The sequence below is a fragment of the Myotis myotis genome, unplaced genomic scaffold (assembly GCF_014108235.1).
Source record: "Myotis myotis isolate mMyoMyo1 unplaced genomic scaffold, mMyoMyo1.p scaffold_m19_p_1, whole genome shotgun sequence".
Classification (NCBI taxonomy): Eukaryota; Metazoa; Chordata; class Mammalia; order Chiroptera; family Vespertilionidae; genus Myotis; species Myotis myotis.
In genome coordinates, this window is record NW_023416313.1 from 24,349,973 (window position 1) to 24,377,325 (window position 27,353).

General features: G+C 43.9%; 1 protein-coding gene and 1 non-coding gene across 2 annotated transcripts in view; one reads left to right on the plus strand and one right to left on the minus strand.

The window, feature by feature from the left end:
- The window catches only part of KLB (klotho beta), a 41,492-nt gene extending 15,253 nt beyond the window's left edge, over positions 1-26,239 (plus strand). The window contains exons 2-5 of the mRNA XM_036331524.1: positions 6,911-7,421; positions 9,665-9,933; positions 19,877-21,020; positions 24,690-26,239. Coding sequence (XP_036187417.1) covers positions 6,911-7,421; positions 9,665-9,933; positions 19,877-21,020; positions 24,690-25,078 — 2,313 coding nt within the window. The 3' untranslated portion in view covers positions 25,079-26,239. The remainder of the gene's footprint in view (positions 1-6,910; positions 7,422-9,664; positions 9,934-19,876; positions 21,021-24,689) is intronic.
- Positions 1,706-1,831, minus strand: LOC118661869. Its single transcript, XR_004969509.1, has one exon. It is a non-coding gene; the product is annotated as a small nucleolar RNA SNORA25 (small nucleolar RNA).
- Positions 26,240-27,353: the final 1,114 nt, after the last annotated feature.

Below are 27,353 nucleotides of genomic sequence, written 5' to 3' on the forward strand. Positions count from 1 at the left end.
TTCTGACTCCTTCTTTTCTGAGGTCTCTTTAGGGAATTTATCAGATATCCTTACCTAGCAGTGCTTCATCACAGCCTTACTCAGAACCCACGTAGAGCATTTTACAAGGACCCATGCACGCCAGGGGCCTGAAGCTTCAGCTCCTGAGGCTCATGGTGAATCTGCCTTTCTTGCACGCCCCAAGATGGGGCCTTCATTTTGTTATTTTTTAAAAATGTATCTTTATTGTTGAAAGTATTACAGATGTCCGCTTTGTGTGGTTTTTTCCCCCACTGACCTCCTCCTCCCTGGACCTGCCCTCCCAAGCCTTTGCCACACTACTGTCTGCGTACATGGGCTCTGCATATCCTATATAATAAAAGGCTAATATGCCAATTGTCCCTGTGGGTGGGTGTTCCACCGACCAGGAGTTAGACGTGCACTGACCACCAGGGGGCAGCGCAGGCAGTGGGCTGCAGTGGAGGTGCTGCCAGCCCCAATGGGCCCCGACAAAAGCGGGACAGCGGCAGGATGGTGGAGCAGGTGAGCGGGCGGCACCAGGCCAAGGCGGGTGCAAAGGGAGGCCCCAGCAGTAGGCAGCCAGAGGATGGGAGCCCCAGCTGGCAGGCAGCAGCCGCTAGGGACCCTACCCATGCACGAATTTAATGCACTGGGCCTCTAGTATGCATATAAATTCCCCCAGTTAATCTCTCTCCCCCAACCTTTCCTCTGAAATTCATCAGTCTGTTCATGACTCTATGTTTCTGGATCTATTTTGTTCATCAGTTTATTTTGTTTATTAGAGTCCACATTTATTTTTGTTATTTTAAAAATATGTTTTTATTAATTTCAGAGAGGATGGGAGAGGGAGAGAGAGATAGAAACATCAATGATGAGAATCATTGATTGGCTGCCTCCTGCACTCCCCCTCCTGGGGATCCAGCCTGCAACCTGGGCATGTGCCCTTGGGTGGAATCGAACCTGGGACCCTTCAGTCTGCAGGCCAACAACTCTCTCCACTGAGCCAAACCTGCTAGGGGTATTTGTGTTATTGTAAGAGTTATATTATTTATGATTTCTAGAATGGCTGTTATATTGATTCTATTTTTTTAAATATTTTTTATTGATTTCAGAGAGAGGAAGGGAGAGGGAGAAATAGAAATATCGATCATCTGCTTTCTGCAAGCCCCCACTGGGGATCGAGCCCACAACCCAGCACATGCCCTGACCAGGAATCGAACTGTGACTTCTTGGTTCTTGGGATGATATTCAACCAACTGAACCACAGCAGCCAGGCTATACTCGTACTGACTATCTTTAACTCTTCATTCCTAAATCCTGAGGAAAAACTTCAGGTTCCCAACCCAGGCTGTTTTAGCTTTAATTATTCTCTGAGATATGGTCCTTTTGCATGAAAAAGTTACTAACAGGATTGCCATTGTTAATTTAGTAAGAACAGAATGCTGAAATTGGCATACAAATGTTATCTCTGGGCAGGGAACCTGGCCTCCAGTAAAGCTCCAATTTACTAATATTGATTTCTTCTAAACTCCCTTCCAATATCTGTGGAAACCACAGATGCTTCGTTTAATTAATTAGGAACTTTATTCTAGAGCTTTTTCCCTTTGTGTTGCCAGGTTTAGACTCTGGCTCAGGCATTGATTTAATTCAGTAATATTATAATGGAAATTAGAATTCTATAACAATAATAGGACCGTTTTTTAAATCTTATACTCCTCAGGAAAACAGAGCACTATTGAGTGTCTATTACATACTATAAAGATCTTCAATCTTAGGTCACAGAGTTAAGAACTCCTGGTTTTGGTCCCATAAGCTCTCTTTGAAATGACCTATAGGACCATTTTTTAAAGGAACAAATATATTAGAGCTTAGTTTTTACATGATTCCTATGGGGAAAATCCTGAAACTATACAAACTGAGAACAATCAATGATTTGTTAAAAAAATACTTTGCAAATATAATGATTACAAAGAAAATGGGAGGAAAATTAATTAAAATGAATTTTATTAAAATGAAAATTCAGCCGAAGCCGGTTTGGCTCAGTGGATAGAGCGTCGGCCTACGGACTGAAAGGTCCCAGGTTCGATTCCGGTCAAGGGCATATACCTGGGTTGCGGGCACATCCCCAGTGGGAGATGTGCAGGAGGCGGCTGATCGATGTTTCTCTCTCATCGATGTTTCTAACTCTCTATCTCTCTTCCTTCCTCTCTGTAAAAAATCAATAAAATATATTTTAAAAAAATAAAAAAATAAAATAAAATGAAAATTCATTAAAATTGATTTTAATATGATTATTTCTGAGTTATTTCAACTATAGAAAACATGAATAGGATGGGTAAATATTTTCCTTATGAAAGGTGGTAACTTTTTTTAATATTTAAATATTCTCTCCTAAGAATAATGAGGGTAAGATATTTCTAAGAGAGTTTCAAGATTATCAAAAAAATTAAAGAAATGACAGTGATATATTTAAGGAGATAATAGTCATAATTTTTTAGCAATGAACTTCTGTAAAGTTCACACACCTTAAACACCTAATAAATATTTGTAGAATGCAGAATGAATCACTGAAGATTAAAAAAATCTGGAACAGCAATTGTAATCAGTAGAAAACAAATATAAAGAAGTGCTGAATAGATGAAAAAATGAATCAACCTGAAATTAATTTCAGTCCCAATGGACAATGAATAAAACTCGGTCAACTTCAAAAATAAAAAAAATAAGGACAAACAGGTTAGCCATGAAACTCAAGGGGTAAAGGAGAGTTATTACAACATTATTTATAACAGGAAAAGGGGAAGGAAGGGAGGGAGGGAGGAGGGAAGGAAGAAGGAATCATTTCTATTAACACTCTTCATCCCACACAGACTCCCACTGTTGTTTTCCACAGCAAGTTAATTTTCAGCTTGCTCTTTCAAAATACTTCAAATTTACATTTGTGTAGTTTGCACAGGATCTTCACATATATTACCTCATTCCATCTTCACCACAATTCTCTAGTGTTTATTTTTAGCTCAGTATAATGGAGAAGGGAACTGAGGCTGCTGAATGGGAAATGCGTTATCCAAGATCATAAAGCTCATTAGTCGCTGTGCCAGTACTGGAGGCTGGGTGTCCTGCTTTCAAGGCCCAGGCCCTGTCGCCTAGAGTGCCATGTAGGTGAGATGCATTTTATATCATTCTTCATGGCCATTTATCCCTAAAAGAGAGCAATCAATATTTCGAAGCAGGTGGTCAAAGAACACTCACACCAAAGGACAAACTGGCCGAAAAACCATTTGGAGATATGTAAAACAACTTTAAAAATTGTTAGGCAGTCATTCTGAGATTAACAAAAGGAAATAATTCAAACAAATTAAAAGCTATATGCCCACCATTAGTTATTACAACATTATTTATGATAGAAAAGGGGAAAGAGCGGAAGGAAGGAAGGAAGGAAGGAAGGAAGGAAGGAAGGAAGGAAGGAAGGAAGGGAGAGGGAGGGAGAGAGGAGAAGCTAATTTCTATCAAAAGAGAGAGATGACTAAGTAAATCGTATTTCATAAAATTGGTGAATTATTATACTGTTACGATAGTTATGAAGACTAAAAACAACATGCAATATGTTCAGTCATTTTAGTTGGGAAATATACTGGGAAAAGCTGGCAGGGAACACAGAAACAGGAAAACAGTTTCTCTGTCTTCAACCCACGCCCTCCACAGCACTCCCTCCCACCAGTGTCCCGCCATGTCTCCCGACCTCCAGCCCCTTCTTCATCTTGGCTTCTAGAGTTGTGTCTTAGTTGCTTCCTATCACCCACAGAACTGATCTGAGTCTGCATTTCCAGGGGCATCAGAGAGAACTGCCACGCTAGGCCAGCAGCTGCCTCTCAATGATATGAGGCCCTGATAGCTGACCCCAAACAACAACAGAAAAAAAGCTGCTGACTTCCCCTTTAAGCTACTGAATTTAAAGAACAAAGGTTGAAGCTCCCTTAAATCAATCATTCCAAAGGTAGATGGCCTTGTACAGATAGAGGGTAACCTTGGGAAAGCTCAGAAAGACTGTTGTGCAAGGTGGCAGGGCCCAGGCTGCACGGCCCTCCTAGCCCTATTTTAGTCTTCCCAGTAGCCCTCCTTTGTGAGCATCAGAGCAGCGCACACACGTAGATATCTCTGTTTCATCAAGATTTATCTCAAACTCACTACCTCTGAGCAATACTTTTTACCTTGTTACTTGGCAAACAGGATCAAGTTATAACTATAAGCACTGTCCAAAGAACCTCCCCCACATTCTCTACACAAGAATGGAGAGGCTGCCTTCAGCCCAGAGCAAAGATAACCCTAGATACCTTGATAGCCTATGCAAATAGCAGCAAAGGTGAAAGAGACGCTGTGGAACACGAAGGTCACCTTGGGGCATGACGAAACTAGTATATAGACATATATATCCAGAAAACTTGTTTGGAAAGATGTTGCAAAGGTACATATCCGTTGTCTTCTAAGCTGCTCTATTTCTCATTAAAATGCTGATGCCACCAAGATTTTATCACAGCTTAGGTTATCTTTCATACAATCACTAAAATATGCAATAAAACACCAATTATAAAGAAACGCAAAAAAATTAAAATTAAAAAACGTCTCCCTCCCTTTCTTTTTCCTATTAGGACTGGTTCATTGCTGATTTAATAAATTTCTTACTGACTCCATCTCACTCTCCCTTCAGTGTCTGATGGCGTCATATTTGCATGGCAGCAAGTTTCTGGCTCAGGATCTTACATGGGTGCTGAGCTTTATAGTTTACATGTCGGAGCTGCATGACTGCCCTGGTCAAGTATCAAGGCATGAAGTGACTGATTAGAAGCAAGCAATGAATTCTAGCAATGCATGACTGCTTTTGTTTCAAATCAGAAAAAAATGCAGTTCTCAAGACTTTGGGATTCCAGGCTTTTCAGCCCAGACAGAGCAGCTGAGACCACTTAAGGTGGTGTCTGTCCCCCGTCCCCGTGTGGTTCCTTCCAGAAGCTGGAACCTCAGGCTGGAGGCAGGGGAGGAGGCAGCAGCCTGTACACTTCTCTGACGGGAGAGCATTCTTACAGATCCTTGGGGACATTTGGGTGCTAAATGGTTGCAGTGAAAACCAAGTAAGATCAGATAGACAGAGGTAATACTTCGAGACATCTACCTAAGAAAATCTTCCCCGGGAATGATTTCAATGAACTCCTTCCATCAAGCAACAAGGCACCAACTTTGAAATCCTCACCTACCTTTCCCCACCCTAACAGGATTTCTGAAGCACAGCTGCTGTCCGCAGGGTCTATTAGGTTTGAACCACTGGGCACATTTGATTGTCCTTGACTTACAGAGGCCCTTTCAGATAATTCAACCCAATACACAGCGTCTCTGATGAGCAAAAGAAAAGCCAAGGAACAAAGAAAAGCAGACTTTGTGGGTTAAAGGGAAGGGTGTGCACACTGGTTTTAGAAACAGCCAAATAGAGGAGAAATTGGGAGACCTGGGAAGAGGCAAGCAAGTCAAATGCTGAGGGAAAAGAGACATGGTCACAGGTAAAGGGTAATTTTATGACTGGTCAGGGGTCCTTAATTGGAGTCCTTAATGTTTGCTCCTCCTTCTAATAGAGCTCATGGCTCTAATGAACCTGTCCTTTTGCTTTAAATATTTTTTCATTTAAGGCCTTATTTTATGCCATTTTATGTTTCTCTTTCACACCTTTCAGTCTCATTTTTTCAATAAGATGATTGGCTCCTGAGGGCGAGTTCCTGTTCCAATTATTTCAGCCTCTCAGGGCAGGCTAGACAGGCACTGAGTGACACTCGTACCTATTAGATAGACTGGAAACCGATCATGAGGCTCTGTCATAAGAGCTCAACTGGCAATGTAAACTCCAGGAGACTAATAATAATAACGTCCATCCTTTCTTCTTTTTTTTTAAGAGAGAGAGAGGAACGTCAATTTGCAGTTCCACTTAGGCATTCACTAGTTGATTCTTGTATGTGCCCTTACCGAGGATTGAACCCGCAACCTTGCCGTATCGGACGATGCTCTAACCAACTGAGCTACCCAGCCAAGGCAATAACATTCATCTTTAGGCAGTAGCTCCTAAGTGCTACATACTTAATTCTGTGCTACAGATTTAATTCACACATTAGCTCTACATCTAACAACAACTTTACAAAGGGTATTACTGTTATTTCTAACTTCATTTTACAGATGAGGATAGTAACAGGTTTAGGATAGGTTAAGTGACTTCTCTACGGCCACACATTAAACACCTGAACTTCAAGCCCCAGTGTGCTGACCTCAAGACCCACACACTGTCCCCTGGTTTTCTGCTTTATGCAGCGCCTGCCACACTTTTATAATGATAGTAATCACAGCTAAAGCTTCTATGGAAGTTACTCTGTGCCGGGCACTGTTCTGAGGCCCTGTACACACATTAATTCATTCAAGCCTCACAACAAGCCTAGGAGGTGGCTCTATTATTATTCATTGACAGAATCTGGATCCCACATTATCCTGGACTTCTAAGTCAGGGCCAGAAGGAGATTCTGCGGGACAATGAAAGCTCACTGCTCTGCGTCTTTTTATCTAAAGGAAGAAATCCTCTAATCCACATAGCATCTCACCTGCACCAGCCCCAGGAGGGCCAGGAAGGGGGTCAGGGAGAAGAGAAGTAAGATGGAGTTTGGACGAGGGCTCTCTGCCTGCCTCTCAGCAGTCCTATAGGAGAGGCGTGGGTTGCAAGCAAGGGGAGGTGGGCAGAGCACCGCCTTGGAGGCCATCAGGGTTTCCTGGCAGCTTTCCTCTGCATCACCCTGTGCTTCATTCATTTATCCATGAAAGACCTTATACCAACCAAGTCAAACCCTTGTAAGAACAATATAAGTTAATCGTATTTTCTTCTTCTTAGGCTCACTCAAAAGTTTGGCACAACTACAACATAAATTTCCGCCCACATCAGAAGGGGCGGTTATCGATCACACTGGGATCCCATTGGATTGAACCGAACAGACCAGGAAACACGATGGATGTCCTCAAGTGCCAACAGTCCCTGGTTTCTGTGCTCGGGTGGTTTGCCAGCCCTATCCACGGGGACGGGGACTACCCAGAGCTGATGAAAAAGCAGCTGCTCTCCATTCTGCCCCTTTTCTCAGAAGCGGAGAAGAAGGAGGTGAGGGGCACAGCTGACTTCTTTGCCTTTTCCTTTGGGCCCAACAATTTCAAGCCCCAGAGCACCATGGCTAAAATGGGACAAAATGTGTCACTCAATTTGAGAGAAGTGCTGAACTGGATTAAGCTGGAATATGGCCACCCCCGGATCTTGATTACTGAGAATGGCTGGTTCACGGACAGTCATGTGAAAACAGAAGATACCACAGCCATCTACATGATGAAGAATTTCCTCAACCAGGTTCTTCAAGGTTGGTTGCACATTAGCTCAATTTAAAAGGATTTTTTGAATATTTATGATATATATTTAAAGTTGCCTTTGATTATATGATTATTGTTATCGCAGCTTTTTTATTGTCCAGTGTTAAATTATTTTACAGTATTTTTTATTGATTTCAGAAAGAAGGGGAAAGGGAGAGAGAGATAGAAACATCAATGATAAAAATCATTGATCGGCTGCCCCCTGCACACCCCCTACTGGGGATTGAGCCCGCAACCCAGGCATGTGCCCTGACAGGGAATCAAACCATGACCTCCTGGTTCATAGGTTGATGCTCAACCACTGAGACATGCTGGCTGGGCAACAACATTTTTTTAATGTTATCTCATGTTCTTTTTTAGTGAAAGCTTAAGAACAAAATAATTTTAGACTATAGATACATAATTAATTGGCAACAAGATGCTGTTTCAGTCAATAATGCTGAGAAAGATATGTCCAAAGTTTTTTTAACAGTAGAGCTTTACTCTAAGATGCTGACGGCTTTCGTGGAATTGTGCTTTCACTCTATCACATGTCCAAATGCTGAAAAAGTCCGAAGACACAGAATGAGCCATGAATCTCAAAGCTGAGTCATTTCTATTGATCCTGAGTATTTCTCTGACCCTTTCTTATCCCCTCATTTCTTTTCTATTACTCAAGTAGTGACATCTACAGGTGGCTGATTGAAATAAAGGAGCAGAACACAAACTCAAATCATGATGGCTCTGTCAGAGCTGGGCTCCATTTCGCGCAAATATAAAGGAATTCTCGGTAGATCCTTCTAAAATTCTGTAGCTATCTTTAAAAGCCACCTGTCTGAAGAAAAATCCCAAATTCTGCCAAAGAGAGTGCTCAGGGAGCGTCCTCAGGAACAGCAAGAGCCTGCTGCCCACCCTGCAGGAAGGAGCAGCATGGAACAGAGTCGTGCCCAGCCACAAGCATGTGTATAGGGGGCCTCTGGAGCAGAGGGCCTGTGCCTAACGCCATGCCCGTGGGCAGAAGGGTGTCATTTCCCAGGCGTCACTATTCCACCTCTCCTCAGTGCCCTATACCCACGGGGTTAGAACCAGGGCCTGTTAAAATGTGTTTATTTCAAACATCAGTGATCTTCAAGAAATCTCTTGGTCAGGATTTTTTACCTTTTAGGAAAAGGGTGTCAATGATAAAACCCAGAAAATGCACCCTAGCCAGTTTGGCTCAGTGGATAGAGCATCGGCCCACAGATTAAAGGGTCCTGGGTTCGATTCTGGTCAAGGGCACATACCTCGGTTGCAGGCTCGATCCCTGGCCCTGGGTGACAACCACTCGATGTGAGACACGTTGATGTTTCTCACTCTCTCTGTCTCTCCCCCTCCCGTCCACTCTCTCTAAAAATCAATGGAAAAATATGCTCGGGTGAGGATTAACAACAACAGCAAAAATCAAAAGTGCAGAAGTGAGGCATTCCTGTGAGAGAAATGAAAGCTTTTAGTAAAAAAAAAAAAAAAAAAAAAAAAAAAAAAAAAAAGTTTCCTGATTGGTTTTGAGTCTTTGTTGCTTTTATTGCTGCTGTCTGTTGATTTTCATATCTCAGGTTTACCCAACTCCTAAAAGTCGTTGAATCAGCGTTGTAAAGTTAGAAAGACCCTGAGAGATCATCTTTTCCAATCTTTTCTCTTTACAATTGAGAAAACTAAAGTCAAGAAACTTGCCCAACAGTACCCTCCCTTCCCCTGCCCCTCGGCCCAGTGAGTGCTTGTTCTCTTACATCACTGCACGACTTTCCCCTCCTTATATTTACATCCATGTATGTTCATTCTCAAAGCTAGTTTTTCAGTCCCTGAAGGATCGTTTCATAGAAGATAGTTTGTCCACAAATGGGAACCAACCCAAGCTTGAAATGAGACCCTCTTGGTCCTAAGCAGACATTTGTCCCAAGGAGTTCTGGGAACCACCATGCCCTCTGACACAGACCTGCACACCAAGTCTCAGGAAAATGTTCAGTTGGGTGCTTTGACTGTGGTTCACTTGCTGGGGGAGGACCATCCTGGGTGGAAAAAAATAAATAAACGCTGCTTTTCAAGGATAAACATGAATTTTCTATTTGATCTAATGGGCCTACAAATTGGGCAAAAGGTTGGTTTCACAACACGCTGTCCCCTTGGCCTGGTGTTGGTGAAGCCATCAACATGAACGAGTGTGTTTAGGCCTCCAAACATCTCTGATTTTTTTTTTTCTCTCTCTCTCTCTGTGCAGCAATAAGGTTTGATGAAATACGCGTGTTTGGTTACACTGCCTGGTCTCTCCTGGATGGCTTTGAATGGCAGGATGGCTACACCACACGTCGAGGATTATTTTATGTGGATTTTAATAGTAAACAAAAGGAAAGAAAGCCCAAGTCCTCAGCACATTACTATAAACAGATCATACGAGAAAATGGTTTCCCTCTAAAAGAGTCCACCTCCGACGTGCGGGGTGAGTTTCCCTGCGACTTCTCCTGGGGCGTCACTGAGTCTGTCCTCAAGGTAAGTGGCTACTTAACTCTAAGGCGGGACAATAGTGTTCAAAATTTTATTGCACTTACTCAGTGGCAGCTAAGAGAGAGCCGCAGACCATATCAAATGCCACGATTACTGGGAGGTTCTGAAGGGAACTTGGGGGAAGAGGAAGGATGAGGAAGAGTAGAACGAAGGCTTCCTGAGAGCCTTGCGTGTGCCGGGACTCACGATGGGGAGCTTGGTGAAGGAGTCGGAGAGGATGCCCTCAAGTCTAGAAACAACTGCGTTCTTTTTGTGAGAGGCACTTGTGAGCAGTGTCAAAGTTATAGGGAAAACATTTTATAGGTTTTTGTTTTGCCAAAAGCAAATTACTCAGTGGCCCTTTATTTAAGTCATTCCTGTTATTTGATAGATTTAGGTAATTTGCCTTATGAGGTCTCTATATCCCAGAGGGGCCTTCCCACACATCCCATTCCTCACCTTCTTCAAATATTTACTCAAATGTCATGTTCTCAAAAAGGCTTCCTTCCACTCCCAAAAGTCATAGCCCCATTACTATCACCTCTCACCTCTTTCCTCTTTATTTTTTTCATGTAGCACTCATCACTCCCTAACATATATGGACTTTACACATTTTCTCCTCCAGGTTATATTTACTGAAATATAAGCGATATAACAATGTTGTGTAAGTGTAAGATATACAGCTTTTGTTGATTTGATACATTTATATATCACAAAATCATTACCACCGAGGTGTTAGCTACCACCTCCACACCGTCACACAATTCCCACTTCTTTTCATGGTAAGAGCGCTTAAGATATACTCCCTGCCAGGCCGGTGTGGCTCAATGGCTCAGCATCAACCCACAAACCAAGAGGTCACTGGTTCAATTCCCGCTCAGGGCACATGCCTGGGTTGCGGGCTCGATTCCCAGTATGGGGCATGCAGGAGGCAGCTGATCGATGATGTTTCTCTCTCATTGTTTCTATTTCTCTATCCCTCTCCCTTCCTCTCTCTAAAAATCAATAAAAACATTTTTTTTTAAAAAATCATACTGTCTTAGCAACTTTCAAGAATATAACACAGTATTATGAACCATAGCCACCATGCTGTACTTGTTAATCTTATAACTAGAAGTTTGTACCCTTTGACAAATATCTTCCCACTTTCCCCACCTCCCAGCCCCTGGTAATCACTTCACACATTCTTCTTAGTTATCACCCGTCTTCCCCACTAGAATGCAAACTTTCTCTGCATGAGGGTGGGCATGTTTGAGGCTTTGCTGCCTGCGATGTGTATGCCTCACTAGAGAAGCTCAGGCTCAATACATAGTGAATGAAAAAGGTCAACTTTTATTGTTGTTAATCCTCACCCAAGGATATTTTTCCATTGATCTTTCAGAGAGAGTGGAAAAGAGAGAGAAACATCAATGTGAGAGAAACACATAGATTGGTTGCCTCCTGCATGAGCCCTGATGAGGGCCCTGGCCGGGGAGGAGCCTGCAATCCAGGTAAATGCCCTTGACTGAAATCAAACCCAGGACCCTTTGGTCCGCAGGCCAACGCTCTATCCACTGAGCCAAACCGCTAGGGCAAGGTCAACTTTTAGAGCCAAGTGAGACCTTAGGGAACCCCTGTTCCAAATGCTTCATTTTATGAATGAGGAAAGTGAGATATATCAATTAATAATTGATACCTAAGTGACTTGCCCAAGGTAACACAAATAGTGGCACAACTGTAACAAGCCACCCTCAAGCTCCCAGAGGTAGAGTGCTTTCTCCAAAATAATAATAACAACTATTTTTAAGCCCTTATTACGTGCCAAGCATTTACCTAAATGTATGCAAGTTGTCTTTAGCTAATCTTAAACCCCTCATTTTATAGGCAAGAAAACTGAAGATTAGGGAAGTTACATAATTTGTCCAGGTTCCCCAGATCTGTCTCCTGACCAGTATAAGACCTCACAGTACCACACTATTGCCTGTATTCTAGAAGCATATAGAAAGACAACAAGATGTACAAAGATGGGACCAGACAAAAGGGCTCAAACCATAATAAGTAGGCAGTATTCACAGGTTATGAATCTCAAACCCTGTCAATATGTAAACAAGACTTTAGTAAAAGCCCAGAAGTGATAAAAGGAGAAACATACATAGAGCCACACAGACACAGTGACTCACCTTCAGCTCGTGTACCCTACAGAGCCACTTACTTACCCAGTTCCTGTCTCCTCCTCCACACAGCATAGTCAGACAGCCATCTCTTCCCTGCCACTTCAAGTGGGTTTATATTTTTCAAAATTCCAGGCCTAGCAAAGAGAGATCCAAAAGAGACAGGAGTTCTTGCCTGTACATGACCCAACCTGCAATTTCCTCCTGCCCTATCTGAAGACCTCCATCTGTTTCACATTGATTGGTGATGTGAATGTCTGCCCCATTCTAAAGACCCTATTCCTAGTCTCAAGAGCTGATCACTCAGGTCAGGGGAAAGTAATTCTGCAATAAACTAGGTCTGGGTTTCATGTTCACACCTGCAGCCCAGCAAGAAGTCAGCTCCCTTTGAATTTGAACTAAGAGTGAAGTTGAATCGTTTGCCAAGAAAAATTAGGATGCTTTCTGACATTTCAGCCAGAGGATGTATGAATAGATGCTGTGCTAGCAAAAACTAGATGTCTCTATAGGAAAACTGACAAAATGAAAGTATCACTTTAAGAATATTATTGTGGCCTTAGCTGGTTTGGCTCAGTGGATAGAGCATCAGCCTGTGGACTGAAGGGTCCCAGGTTCGATTCCGGTCAAGGGCACATGCCTGGGTTGCGGGCTCAATCCCCATTAGGGGATGTGCAGGAGGCAGCCAATCAATGATTCTCTCTCATCATTGATGTTTCTATCTCTCTTTCTCTCTCCCTTCCTCTCTGAAATCAATAAAGATATATTACAAAAAAAAAAAATAAGAATATTATTGTGCCATTTGTGACAAAACGAATGGACCTAGAGCAGGCAGGGGTGGGCAACCTTTTTGTGAGTGTGTGCCAAAACCAGCAAAATCTCTGACTCAAAATTCTTCTGCATGCCAACCCTAATTTTTTGAGAACATGTTACGCCTACTTGATATCTCTTAAGGTGTACGTATGTGAAGAACCTTGAATAATAAAATTCATTCGAGCGACAAAAACACAGTATATAATGATGAAAAATGCATTTATTTTTTAATGTATACATGTATACTGATAGTCCGACAGAAAACTTTATGACTCCGTTTGATATTATCAGTGGGACTTTTGCTGCTGCATCACTGATGACAGAGATTTTACATCAGGTTTATATTTCGTGACCTTCAGAGATATGCACGAGCTACTACTTTCATCCGTCAGGCTACTCCTATACCGAGACTTAACAAAATTCATCACTGAGAACAAAGATTCACAAGCGTATGTGGATGAAACCAAAACACTGGTCGGATCTAGGAAGGCAGGGAGAGTTAAGGCAGAGGCATAGAAATTGCTCTTCCCCTCTCTCGTCAATCCATGTCTATGGTCTTTAAGATAACTTGTTATGTAAAATTATTTATTTATCTAAGATGCACCTACACTGAATTTATCTGAAAAATAAAAAATTCGATATTAAGAAAAAAATTGTAAGTGGAAGATTATAAGAGAGGGTTTCGTGTGCCAGCAAAAGTTACTGGCGTGCCAGGTTTGGCACGCGTGCCAGGGGTTGCCCACCCCTGACCTAGAGGGTATTAGTATGCTAAATTAAGTAAATCAGAGAAAAACAAATACTGTATCATTTCATTTATATGTGGAATTTAAAAGACTAAACAAATGAACAAACAAAAACCAAACAGACTCAGAGAGAATACAAACTGATAGTTGCCAGAGGGTTGGGAGATGAAGGGATGGGCAAAAAGGTGAAGGGGATTAAGAGGTACAAACTTAGTTATAAATAGGTCACGAGGCTACAATGTGCAGCATAGGGAATAGTCAACAATGTCACAATAACTGTATGATGACAAATGGTTACTAGACTTTTCATGGTGATCACTTTGTAAGGTATGTAAATGTCAAATCACTATGTTGTATACCTGAAACTAACATAATATTGTGTCAACTGTACTTTAATTTAAAAAAGCTTTATATCCCAAAATGAAAATAAATATATTACTATGCCTACCCTCACACATCCCCGCTTTATACCCACTTACCCCACCTCTTAGCATTCTTTCCTCCTCCAACATTTTGTTTTGTGAAATTTCAAACTAGTACAATAAACACACATATTCCCCTCATCAAGACAAATTGATTGTTAACATGTGGCCACATTTACTTTCTCTCTCATTATAATATTATGTATTTTAGTATTGATTCAATATCATTTAATGTACAATCCATATTCAAATTTTCCTAAATGTTCCAAAAATGTCCTTTATAGATTTTTTAAAAAATTGATCACAAACAAGGATAACACATTGGCTTTCATGTATCTTTAGCCTCTTTTAATTCAGAGCAATCCCCCAACCTCACAGTATTGACTTTTTTGTTTCTTTTCTTTTTATTTTATTTTAGAAAACAATTAAAAAACAGGAGGACAGCTTAAGGGAGCTGTGGGACAATGTGAAACATAACAATATTAGAATAGTAGGTGTTCCAGAAGAGGCAGAGAGGAAGAAAGGAATAGAGAGGTGCTTGAAGAAATAATGGTAGAAAACTTCCCTAACCTGGTAGAGGAAAAAGTCACACAAGGTCAGGAGGCACAGAGAACCCCAAACAAGAAGAACCAAAACAGACCCATGCCCAGACACATCATAATTAAATGCCAAAAATTAAAGACAAAGAGAGAATCTTAAAGGCAGCAAGAGAAAACTGTTACCTACAAAGGAGTTCCCATAGGCTGGCACCTGATTCTCATCAGAAACTCTGTAGGCCAGAAGGGAATGGCATGAAGTACTCAAGGTAATGGAAAGCAAGGATCTGAGACAAAGATTACTATATCCAGAAAGGCTATCATTCAAAATAGACAGTCAAATAAAGAGCTTCCCAGACAAAAAAAGGCTAAAGGAGTACATCACCACCAAACCAGCATTACAAGAAATGCTAAAGGGATTGCTCAGAAGAAGAAACAGAGAGAGAAACCTATCTAATCTAATAAAAGAGAAACATGGTAATTGGCATACAACCGCTACCCTTCCCATTGGCTAATCAGGGAGATATGCAAATTAACTGTCAGCCAAGATGGCAGCCGGCAGCCAGGCAGCTTGAAACTAACATGAGGCTTGCTTGCTTCAGTGACGGAGGACTCCAACGTTCCCCACCGGCTGCTGCAGGCCTCTGAGCCTGCAGTTTCAAACATTGTAACAAATATAGACGCCCAGAAACCAGCTTTCAGTGGCTGGGATCTCAGAGCTGGAGTCAGAGCTGGAGTTATACATTGTTTCGAACCGAAACAAGCCAGATACCTGCTTTCAGGAGCGGAGGCCTAAGAGCTGGAGCCTCAGAGCTAAAGCTGGCCCAGAATTTAAAAAAAGAAAAGAAAAAAGGAGCGGTTGGGAGCTTCCGTCACCTGCCAGCCTGAAAACAGCCCTCAGCCCCTCACCCATACTGGCCAGGCACCCCAGTGGGGACCCCCACCCTGAAGGGTGTGTGACCAGCTGCAAACAGCCATCATCCCCTCATCCAGGCTGGCCAGGCACCCCAGTGGGGACCCCCCACCCTGATCCGGGACACCCTTGAGGGCAAACCAGCCAGCCCCCACCCGTGCACCAGGCCTCTATTCTATATAGTAAAAGGGCAATATGCCTCCCAGCACTGGGATCAGCAGAGCTGAGAGGCCTCCCGGCACCGGGATCAGCATGACGGGAGGCAGCGCCCAAACCCCCTGATTGCCCTGCGGCTCTGTATGTGACAGGGGGCAGGGCCACAACCTCCCTATCGGCCCTGCTCTGTTCGTGACAGGGGAAGGTGCCCCAATGCCACCCCCACCCCCCGCCACGGGCCCTGCTCTGTGTGTGATGGGGTAGAGCCATAACCTCCCCATCGGCCCTGCCCTGAGTGTGACAGTGGCGGCACCCCAACCCCCTGATCGGCCCTGCTGTGTGGGTGATAGAGGGTGGCGCCCCAACCCCCTGATCCGCCCTGTTCTGTGTGTGACAGGGGGCGGTGTGCCAACTCCCCTATTGGCCCTACTCTGTGAGTGACAGGGGGGAGCTCCTCAACCCCCTGATGGGCCCTGCTCTGTGCGTGACAGGGGGGAGCGCCCCAACCCCCTGATGGGCCCTGCTCTGTGCGTGACAGGGGGGAGCTCCCCAACCCCCTGATCGGCCCTGCTCTGTGCGTGACAGGGGGCAGCGCCCCAACCCCCTGATTAGCCCTGCTCTGTGAGTGACACGGGGTGGCGCCGCAACCTCCCCATCGACTCTGCCTTGAGTGTGACAGGGGGCGGTGCCCCAACCCCCCAATCGGCCCTACCCTGAGCATGACTGAGGGTGGCATCGCAACCTCCCAATCCGCCCTGCTCTGTGCATGACGGGGGCAGCGCCCCAACTCCCCAATCGGCCCTGCTCTGAGCCCGACCAGGGGCTGCACCTAGGGATTGGGCCTGCCCTCTGTCACCTGGGAGCAGGCCTAAGCCAGCAGGTCGTTATCTCCCAAGGGGTCCCAGACTGCGAGAGGGCACAGGCCGGGCTGAGGGACCCCCCCCCCCCCCGAGTGCACAAATTTTTGTGCACCAGGCCTCTAGTCTATCTACATAAAAAGCCAGGGACCATAACGGCCATAACGACTGGTCACTATGATGCCCACTGTGGCCAACTAACCAGCCGATCAGGGGGTGGGGCTGGCCAGCCACCCTCGTGGCCTCTCCCTCCTGCCCGCCCGCCCCTGATGGGACTCTCCCACCCCGATCAAGAGCGGGCCTGCTGGCCAAACTCCCCCTCCCTTCCCCCTGGCCAGTCCCGCCCCCAATCAGGCTACCCCACCACAATAGGCCCACAGCCCTTCCCCTCGGCTGCCCCATCCCTGATCACCCTCCCACCCCAAGAGGGGGTGGGGCCAGCTGGCCAACCTCCTGTAGCCCCTCCCCCACCTGGCTCTACCCCAGATCAGACCCCACTCTGATCAGGGGCAGGGCTGGCTGGCCAACCACCCAAGGCCCCTCCCCCAGGCCACTGGCCCCTGATTGGCACCCCCACCCCATTCGGGGGCAGGACCGGCCAGCCCACCACCCCTCCTCCTGGCCGGTCCTGCCCCCCAATCGGTCCCCCAACCCCAATTGGGGGCGGAGCCTGCCAGCCAATCACCTGCAGTCCCTTCCCCCAGCCAGCCCGGCCCTGATCAAAGCAGGCTAGCCAGCCAACCTCCCACATCTCCTCCTCTCGACAGGCCCAGCTCTCATCTGCCCTGATTGGGGCTAGGCCGGCTGTAACCCAGCCGTGCACGAATTCCTGCACTGGGCCTCCAATATTGGCTTTTTTGAAGAGTCCAGGCCAGTTGCTTATAGAATGTCTCATGGATTTCTTATTGTTTCTTTATTAGACTCAGTTAACCATTTCTGGACATAATAGTACATAGACGATGCATATCACATCAGAAAGTACATGACATCAGCTTGTTTCATTACTAAAGACATTAGTTGAAGTAGTTGTCACCAGATTTCTTAGTTAAGGTGGCATTTGCCAGATCTCTTCATTGAAAGGTATCTTTTCCATTTGTAATTAAAAAGTAATCTGATGGTGATACTTTGAGACCATATAAATATCCTATTCCCCAATAGCATTTCACCCAATGGTCTTCATACTGATTCATGAATCTTGTCTTAATTATACTTTATAAATTGCAAAGTGGTGAATTTATCCTGTTTGTTTGTTTTTGTTTTTATTGGTTTTTAGAGAGAGAGGAAGAGAAAGAGAGAAACATTTATTGTTCCACGTATTTATACATTTGTTGTTGGTTCTTGTATGTGCCCTGACCTGAGATTGAACCCACAACTTTGGCATATTGGGACAATGCTCTAACCAACTGAGCTACCTAGCCAGGGCCAAAATGACAAATTTCTAATTAGATTATTCCATCTACATTTATTGTGTGTGTGTGTGTGTGTGTGTGTGTTTAATGATATTGTTGTCATTGTTTCATTATTCCTTTTGATGCTCAAATTATCTCAAATTTGGCCAATGGGACTCCTTTCAGCTACTCCTGTCTTTTTGAGATTTCCTTTTCTATTCTTAAGCACTTCCTTATTTTTCTGGCACAAGATGTACCAGCATCACCTCATTCTCCTCCTGCCCCAGGCCTGGAAAAAGCCATATTCCTCCAAAGCTCAGGATCCTTTTAGTGGGGAATAATTTAGAACCAAGCTCTGGGAGCTAGGGTTGAGAGCAAGGTGCATTATCTTTAACTAGATCTGTTAGCAGATTAGTCACACACCACTTGCTAAGACTAATGCTTTCTGGAGGTTTTTACAAGTAAGACATTTTCATTTAATATTGCCTTACCTTATGGCAAGATTGCCCTTTGTAAACACCCTATCATTACCAGGATGCTCTGATGTTTCAAGACACTGAAACTGGCCATCTAGGCTAGAAGGATTTTACTCAAATAATTATATACAGATTTAACTTCATGCTCACCTGATCAATGTTCTCTCAGTTTAATGTTCTAGATAACTGGTTGACAGATGGCAAGTGAGCAGTGATATGGTTTCATAATTAGACTATGAAAAATGACACATGCGAAAACAATTAGAGGGAAAATATTTACCAAAGGTTAATTATCATTTTTTTCCAGGTGCACTTAAATTCAGCCATGGGGAGAAAAGTACTTTAAAACAAGAACTTAAAACAAGTCATTTTTAAAAAAAACCAACTTTTACTTTTTCTTATTAATCTTGAATTTGGAAGTGTTTTTTTCTTAAGCCCTCTTCTGTTATAATTTAGCTAGCAGGCAATTATTGCAACCAGGGAAAACTAAACCCAAGTCATGTCTAGTTTATGTTTGTACAGTGCTTTAGAGTTGACAGAGCACTTTCCCAGAGTCACTGACTCCTCACAGCACACCTGTAAGGTGAGTGAGATTGAGCGGTCACTGTACAGGGTTTTCAAGCCTGAGTTTCAGAAAGAGTCCAGGGCTATCTCCTGGTGAGCAGTAGGGAACGAGACACCATCAGATCAAAGAGTCAACTTGGGAGTTTCTGGGGAGTATTTTACTGTCCTTTCTGCTTGTATCCAAGTGCCTTGCATAAAGACGGTGTTCAGTATTCTCCTGGTGGATGAGTAAATGCTATGTTCTCACAGGCATATGGGTGGGGAGAATATAATGATGCACATGTGATGATATCATTGGACTTTTCAAACCGAAGAGGGTGTTAGAGATTTGCATTCAGCAAAAGCAAGGGGTCATTCTCTACCCCGTCACACAGGCTTCTTTTAGGAACTTTGGCTGGGATCAACTAGCCTCCTCTAACCCGAAGTGCTGCCCTCAGTGAAATCCTCTACACTGGAATTTTAACTTTGCTTCAATTTATGGCAGTGTTTAAAGGGTCCATCTTCCATGATTCTTGTCAACTGAGAGTACCAAGCCAATATCCTGATGCATTTGAATAAAATCACATGAGACCCCATCATCTGACCTGGGTTTCTAGGACAAATTAACTGGAAAACAGCCTCTCAGGGTTTTCTGTAAAACAGCTTATTTTCCAAGCTAAGCCCTCCTGGGTGTGGTTCCTTCCTGAAGTCTTCTGGTCTCCCTAGGAAATTTCAAGGGCTAGAAAAGATCATCCATCAGGCCTTTTCCATGACATCACCAGAACAGCTGGAACACACAGGTCATTATACTAGGTTAAGAACATACTCATCATGTTATCTTCTCTATTGTCAGTGAGAGGCAAAATAAGAGCAGGCCCTTCTCCCTCTCAGATGATGCATGCTGACAGCCTGTCCACCTGGGTGTACTTGACCTGAATGTGCTTGTTTTTCACAGCCAGAGCTGGTGGCTTCCTCCCCACAGTTCACCGATCCTCACCTGTATGTATGGAATGTGACAGGCAACAGGCTGTTGCACCAAGTGGGAGGAGTGAAGCTGAAAACACGGCCAGGTCAATGCACAGATTTTGTCAGCATCAAAAGACAGGTTGAGATGTTGGCAAGGATGAAAGTCACCTACTACCGGTTTGCTCTGGACTGGCCCTCAGTCCTTCCTACTGGCAACCTGTCCACAGTTAACCGACAAGCTCTGCGGTACTACAGGTGTGTGGTCAGTGAGGGCCTGAAGCTCAACATCTCCCCAATGGTCACCTTGTACTACCCGACCCACACCCAGCTCGGCCTCCCCACGCCGCTGCAGCAGAGCGGGGGGTGGCTGAACCCATCGACGGCCAAGGCCTTCCAGGATTACGCCGGGCTGTGCTTCCAGGAGCTGGGGGACCTGGTGAAGCTCTGGATCACCATCAACGAGCCCAACCGACTGAGTGACATCTACAACCGCACTGGTAACGACACCTACAGGGCAGCCCACAACCTGCTGATCGCCCACGCCCTGGCCTGGCACCTCTACGACCGGCAGTACAGGCCGGCCCAGCGCGGGTCGGTCTCTCTGTCTCTGCATTCGGATTGGGCGGAACCCGCCAACCCCTATGCAGAGTCGCACTGGCAGGCGGCAGAGCGCTTCCTCCAGTTCGAAATCGCCTGGTTCGCCGAACCCCTCTTCAAGACCGGGGACTACCCGTTGGCCATGAGGGAGTACATCGCCTTCAAGAACAGGCAAGGGCTCTCGCGCTCCACGCTGCCTCAGTTCACCGAGGAGGAGAGGCGGCTAGTCAAGGGCACTGCCGACTTCTATGCCCTGAACCACTTCACCACCAGGTTCGTGATGCACGCGCGCCAGAACGGCAGCCACTATGACACGGACAGGGACGTCCAGTTTCTGCAAGACATCACCTGCCTGAGCTCCCCCTCCCGCCTGGCCGTGCTGCCCTGGGGACAGCGGAAGGTGCTGAGCTGGATCCGGAGGAACTACGGAGACCTCGATGTTTACATCACGGCCAATGGCATTGATGACCCAGCTCTGGAAAACGATGAACTCCGAAAGTACTACCTAGAGAAATACATTCAGGAGGCCAGGAAAGGTGAGGTTCGCGGGCCACCAGCTACTGGGAACAAAGGAGGAGGGGAGCCCCGGCCGGTGGGATCAATGGTTAGAGGGACAGCCCCACGCACAGAATGGTCGCAGGTTCTATTCCCTGTTGGGCACATGCGGGAGGCAATCAGTCCAGAGGCAACCAGTCTTTGTCTCTCTCCTTCTTCCTTCCCTCCCACTCTCTCTGAAAAACAATGGGAAAAATAAATATCCTCTGGTGATGATTACCAAAACTAAAAGAGGAGAGTAGGCCCCTTAGAGACAGTGTTAGCTCATTATGGAAAATTTGGCAAGTTTAGAAAAGTATTTTTTTTTAAATAATCACCTGAAATCCCATTCTCCAAAACAAGCACCTAGACTTGTGCTTGCTAGACATTTTTAATACAATTGAGCTCATGCTGTAATGCAATCTTGTACCCAACTTTTTCTTAATATCACATTATAAATGTGTTCCTTGTTAACATTATCTTAACGGCTCATGTAGAGGAGAAATGGGTACCCAGCCCTGAGGGCTTAAGTCTTGGCCCATGAAGGAATATATCCCCATCCCCATTACCAATTTTAGACCTAATTTAGTACAAAATATGGAAGCAGACCCTCACCCTCTAGCCTAAAGCAATATTAGGACTGTTACTGCATTTGAAAGCAGAAAGTCAGGAGATCCAGAATAAGAGAAAATAACTTTATTTACAATACTGGGTATTTTAATTTTTTCTTTTTAAGGAAAAAGTTGCATTATTTTTCTGGGGCATACATGAGAAAATTAGTGTTATGGTCAAATTCCTGAGACACTAGCCAATAAACAAAAAAAAGTGGAGATGGTAATAAGTGGATATATATTTTTAAAAATATTTTAATATGTTTTCATTGATTTCAGAGAGAGAAAGGGAGAGGGAGAGACAGAAATATCCATGATGAGAGAATCATCAATTGGGATGCCTCCTGCACACCCCTTACTGGGGGGATTGAGCCCACAATCCAGGCATGTGCCCTGAACTGTGACCTCCTGGCTCATGGATTGACATTCAACCACTGAGCCACACTGGCTGGGCAAAGTGGGTATATTTTTAAGGTAAAGTCAACAGGATTGCATGTGAGAAAAGAGTAAAAAATGATTCCAAAGTTTTGGCTTGAGTAATTAAAAGAATGAAGTAGCCCAGCCGGCATGGCTCAGTGGTTAAGTGTTGACCTATGAACCAGGAGGTCACCATTCAATTCCCAGTCAGGGCACAGGTTGTTGCAGGCTCGATCCCCAGTGTGGGACATGCAGGAGGCAGCCAATCAATGATTCTCCCTCCTTCTCCCTACCTCTCTGAAATCAATAAAAATATATTGAGGAGGGGGAGGGGGGAGGATGACGTGGCCATTTACTAGGTTAGAGGAGACTGGTAGGCACATTTTTGGAAATGAGTTGTTTGATGTTGCACAGTTTGAGATGTCTGTTAGACATCCAATTAGAGATGTCAAGTAAGCTAATAGGTGTAAGTCTCAAGTTCAGAGGAGAAGGTCTGGGCTGAGATACATATTTGGGAGCCAAGAAAAAAAATGGATGGTATTTTTTTTTGGTATTTTTTAAAAATAGGGCTTATTGAAATCACTAAGGGAGCAAGGATAGAAAAGGGGGGCTCTGAGTTCTGGGACACTTCAGTATTCAGAGGTCAGAAATGAGAAATCAGCAAAAATCACTGACGAGGACCCACTGCTGTAAAAGATAACCAACAGCCTGTTTATATGTTAAACTAGCTGTCCAGTGCATGAATTCATGCACAGGTGGGGTCCAGCCAGCCCGGTTCCAATCAGCAAATTGGGGCCAGGACTTTCAGGAGGAGGTGGCGGGAGGTTGGCCGGCCAGCCCACCCCGATCAGGGCCAGCTGGGGGGAAGGGCTGCAGGCAATTGGCTGGTGGGTCCCACCCTCAATTGGTGTGTGTAGGGGGGGACTGATGGGGGGTGGAGCTGGCTGGGGGTGGGGATGCAGGCCAATTGGGGTGGTGGGGACTGATGGGGGATGGGGCCGGCCATGGGGAGGGGCTGTGGGCCAGCCAGCCCCACCCCCAAATGGGGGGGCCGATAGGGGGCCAGCAGCCTGGGGGAGAGGCCATGGGTGGTTGGCTGGCCAGCCCTGCCCCTGATTGGGGTGGTGGAGGCCCATCTGGTGGGGGCTGATTGAGGGTAGGGCCAGCCATGGGGAGGGGCCCTGGGAGGTTGGCCAGCAGGCCCCACCCCAGATCGGGCCAGTTCGCTGGCCGCAGTGGGTGTCATAGCAACTGGTCATTCCGGTCGCTGGCTTTTTATATATATAGAATATATAGATGATACAGTAGTGAGGGAAGATACATGAGAACAGATGGAGCAATGTCCTTGAGTAGGCAAGAGAAAATAAACTTCGTTTGTAAGTGGAGGAATCAGCCTCCTCCAAGAGCACAGACAAATCAGAGTAATAAGAAGGCAGAATATATGTGTGCAGATGCCAGTAGGTAGGTAGATATTTGTGGAAGATTGAGGAAGTTCCCTGAGCACTTCAGTTTTTCAGTGAAGTAGGAAGGTCATTACTTCAAAGCAAGAATGACAGAGGACCCCTAGCCAGTTAGGCTCGGATAGAACGTTGACCTGAGGACTGAGGGTCCCAGGTTTGATTCCAGTCAAGGGCACATACCTAGGTTGCAGGCGCAATCCAGTCAGGGCATGTGTGGGAGGCAACCAGTCAATGTATCTCTCCCCTTCCCTTCCACTCTCAAACTCAATGGAAAAATATCCTCAAGTGGAAATTAGCAACAATAAGATAACTCCCCCATAAAACCATTAAAAAAAAAAGAGTGAGTGACTAGGGGAAACCAAGTGTGGTTATAGGGCAACACTAAGGGCACATTTGAGGTTTGGAATCAGGCCAAATAGGTAAGATTTTTCCCTATGAACAAGTGACAATAAGTCCTTCATGGCATCAACTCTCAAATTTGCTTTTCCCTCCAGCTGTGTTTGTGTCATTTATAAATCAAAGTTTTACTTCAAATTTCTTTTTTAGACTTAACTATGTATTTTCACCACCTTTGTATCAATTACAAAAGAATATAACAGCCCTAACTGGTTTGGCTCAGTGGATAGAGTGTCGGCCTGCAAACTGAAGGGTCCCAGGTTCGACTCCAGTCAAGGGCATGTACCTTGGTTGTGGGCACATCCCCAGTGGGGAGTGTGCAGGAGGCAGCTGAATAGATGTTTCTCTCTCATCGATGTTTCTAACTATCCTTCTCCCTTCCTCTCTCTAAAAAATCAATAAAATATATTTTTAAAAAAGTATATAACATCCCTTTAGCATGGCCCATGTGATTCAGTGGTTGAGGGTCAACCCAGGAACCAAAAGGTCACTGGTTCTATTTCCAGTCAGGGAACAGGCCCAGGTTGCTAGCTTGATCCCCAAAAGGGGGTGTGCAGGAGGCAGCCAATCAATGATGCTCCTCTTTAATCAATATTTCTCTCTCTCTATCCTGCTCCCTTCCTCTCTCTCTAAAAAAACATTTTTTAAAAAGACCTTTAATGAAAAATCACCCTTTTTTATGGGCATGGGTTTACCTTGTTTCAATGAAAACTAAATTCTTATTCAAAGGTGTGTTATAATCCATTTATGGTTAATAATGCTCATTTCTGATATTTTTCTTTTTCAGCATACCTGGTTGATAAAGTCAAAATCAAAGGCTATTATGCATTCAAACTGACTGAAGAAAAATTTAAACCCAGATTTGGATTCTTCACATCTGACTTAAAAGCTAAATCCTCAATTCAGTTTTACAACAAACTGATCAGCAACGGTGGCTTCCCTTCTGAGAACAATAGTCCTAGATGCAGTCAGACTCAAAGAAACACAGAGTGCACTGTCTGCTTATTTCTTGTGCAGAAGAAGCCACTGATATTCTTTGGTTGTTGCTTCTTCTCTACCCTGGTTCTACTTTTATCAATCACCTTTTTTCATAAGCGAAAGAGGAGAAAATTTTGGAAAGCAAAGGACTTCCAACACATACCATTAAAGAAAGGCCACAAGAAAGTTCTTAGCTAAACTGATCCTACTTCTGCCTGCATGATAGAAATCTTAAAAATTCACTCCAGTTCCATGTACTCATAACTTACATAAGATATACCTATATTGTAACAAAGAAAATTTGAGATATTAGTGGTAGCCAAGATGATGACAATCGATCTTGTGTTTCAGATGAATTTTCCTGTAGGTCTCTTCATGTCAGTGAATTCAGTTCTTGGATCTGAAGATAAAGGCTTTACCTAGACCAGCAATTATCAACCTTTTTCATCTCATGGCACACATAAACCAATTATTAACATTCTGTAGCACACCAAAAAATTTATTTTTGCTGATCTGACAAAAAAAAGTGTAATTCTAATTCATTCACACTGGATAGCTATTGTGTTAGCTGTTGTCATTTTTTTGACAATCTAAGGGAAAAGAGGTCAGTGCCCCTAAATAGGTATTGCATGTTTTAAAAATCCTTGCAGCACACCAGTTAAAAATCACTGACTTAGACAATAAGCTATGAAGATTATCTGATACATTGCTTCAATGATGTTTTCCATCATTCTTCTTTTATGAATACCAAGCTACTTGTCATAAAAAAAATTACTTTGAAAAAGTGCAACTTTGTTTTGTTAGACTCCATAGCAGAGATTTAAAACTCAACACTGGATGATCAGTGATATATTCTGTCACTTCTAATAAGGTGCTTTGCCCTTTATGGCAGAGTGGTTCTCAAATGGAAAGAGAAAAAACAATAGGGTAGAGTGCTGTCTATAGCCAGTTACAGCATACTCAAGCACATCCCTTAGTTTTCCTCAATAGAAATACAAATTATCATCTAATTTTGTGAGGTCTCTCCTTTATTAAGTGATTTTTTAAAAATAAGATGTTAACCTCCATTAACTCATCTCATGTAAAGATCAGAATACTAAGATTAAGGACAGCAAGACCCAAATGCCTGTCAAGATAGGAAGTCACCCAAGGAACTCTCTTTAGACAAATTGACATTCTTCCTCACATGAGTTTTGTGAGGTGACAAAATCGTATCTAGCATACTTAGGAAATGTTTTATTTATCCAAGTTATCAGACCAAGGACCATATCATTCCCAAGACTAGCTCTCCCCTGAGGAGCTTCACTCTTCAGACACCACATGCATACATGGACCTCTCAAGGTGTAGAATGCAGCCACATCTGGACCTAGCAACTATGACTCTTTGGATACAATTCAGAATGAGGAGTCTGAATGAGTTCCAACTTTTTACACTGCAGCTGAGATTTAGTGAATTCTTAAGTCTAAACTTGGAGTTTTAACTTTCTTAATTCTTTCTTATGATTTGTTCAGTGTATTCTAATTGTTGGAGGAATAAATCTTGCATGTAAACCCAATTATGCCCATTTTCTTTCTTTAGGTTAATCAACATTTAAACAACCACAGCAGCTAGTCACTAGCCATCCTCTCCAGAAATTCAGATTTTCTTAAGTCAAAGGAAAGCTCTTCAGTTCAAAAAGGCCTGGTAGGAAAATAATCTAAATTAAGGCAATTGTAATTGTTTTCCAAGGCCACCTCTACCAGAAGCCAAATTACATATATGAGATTCTAAGTGAAATAAATAAGTTTCAAAGATACTATAAAGAGGTAACACAATTGATCAAGTAAATGCAAAAGGAATGAGAAATCAGTTTGCTTTGGTTGGCCAAATTCAAATAGCAAATTTTGGCTATTGCTTTTTGTCTATTCATCTTACCCCCAGTGCACCCACTCCTCCAACCATGGCTGTTTTTAGATTTTTGATATTTTCATATGAACACTAAGTGGGCCTGAAGGTATACACAGTCAACTTTTTTTTTTTTTTTTAAAAAGAGGCATTTAAATTCATCACTTGGGCCTAACCAGTTTGGCTCAGTGGACAGAGCGTCAGCCTGCGGACTGAAGGGTCCCAGGTTCTATTCCGGTCAAAGGCATGTACCTTGGTTGCGGGCACCTCCCCAGTGAGGAGTGTGCAGGAAGCAGCTGAATCGATGTTTCTCTCTCATCGATGTTTCTATCTCTCTCTCCTTCTCCCTTCCTCTCTGTAAAAAATCAATAAAATATATATTTTTTTAAAAAAATAAAAAATAAATTCATCACTTGGCTCAGGTTTTTATTTTGTGGCACACATTCTGACCACAGAGCTCCTGTAAACAGTCTTATAGGAAGTACCAGTTAAGAATCTCTTATCAACTTTTCTTTTTTTCCATTGATTTTTTTATAGAATGGAAGGGAAGGAGGGGTGAAGAAACATCGATGTGAGAGACAAATCCAC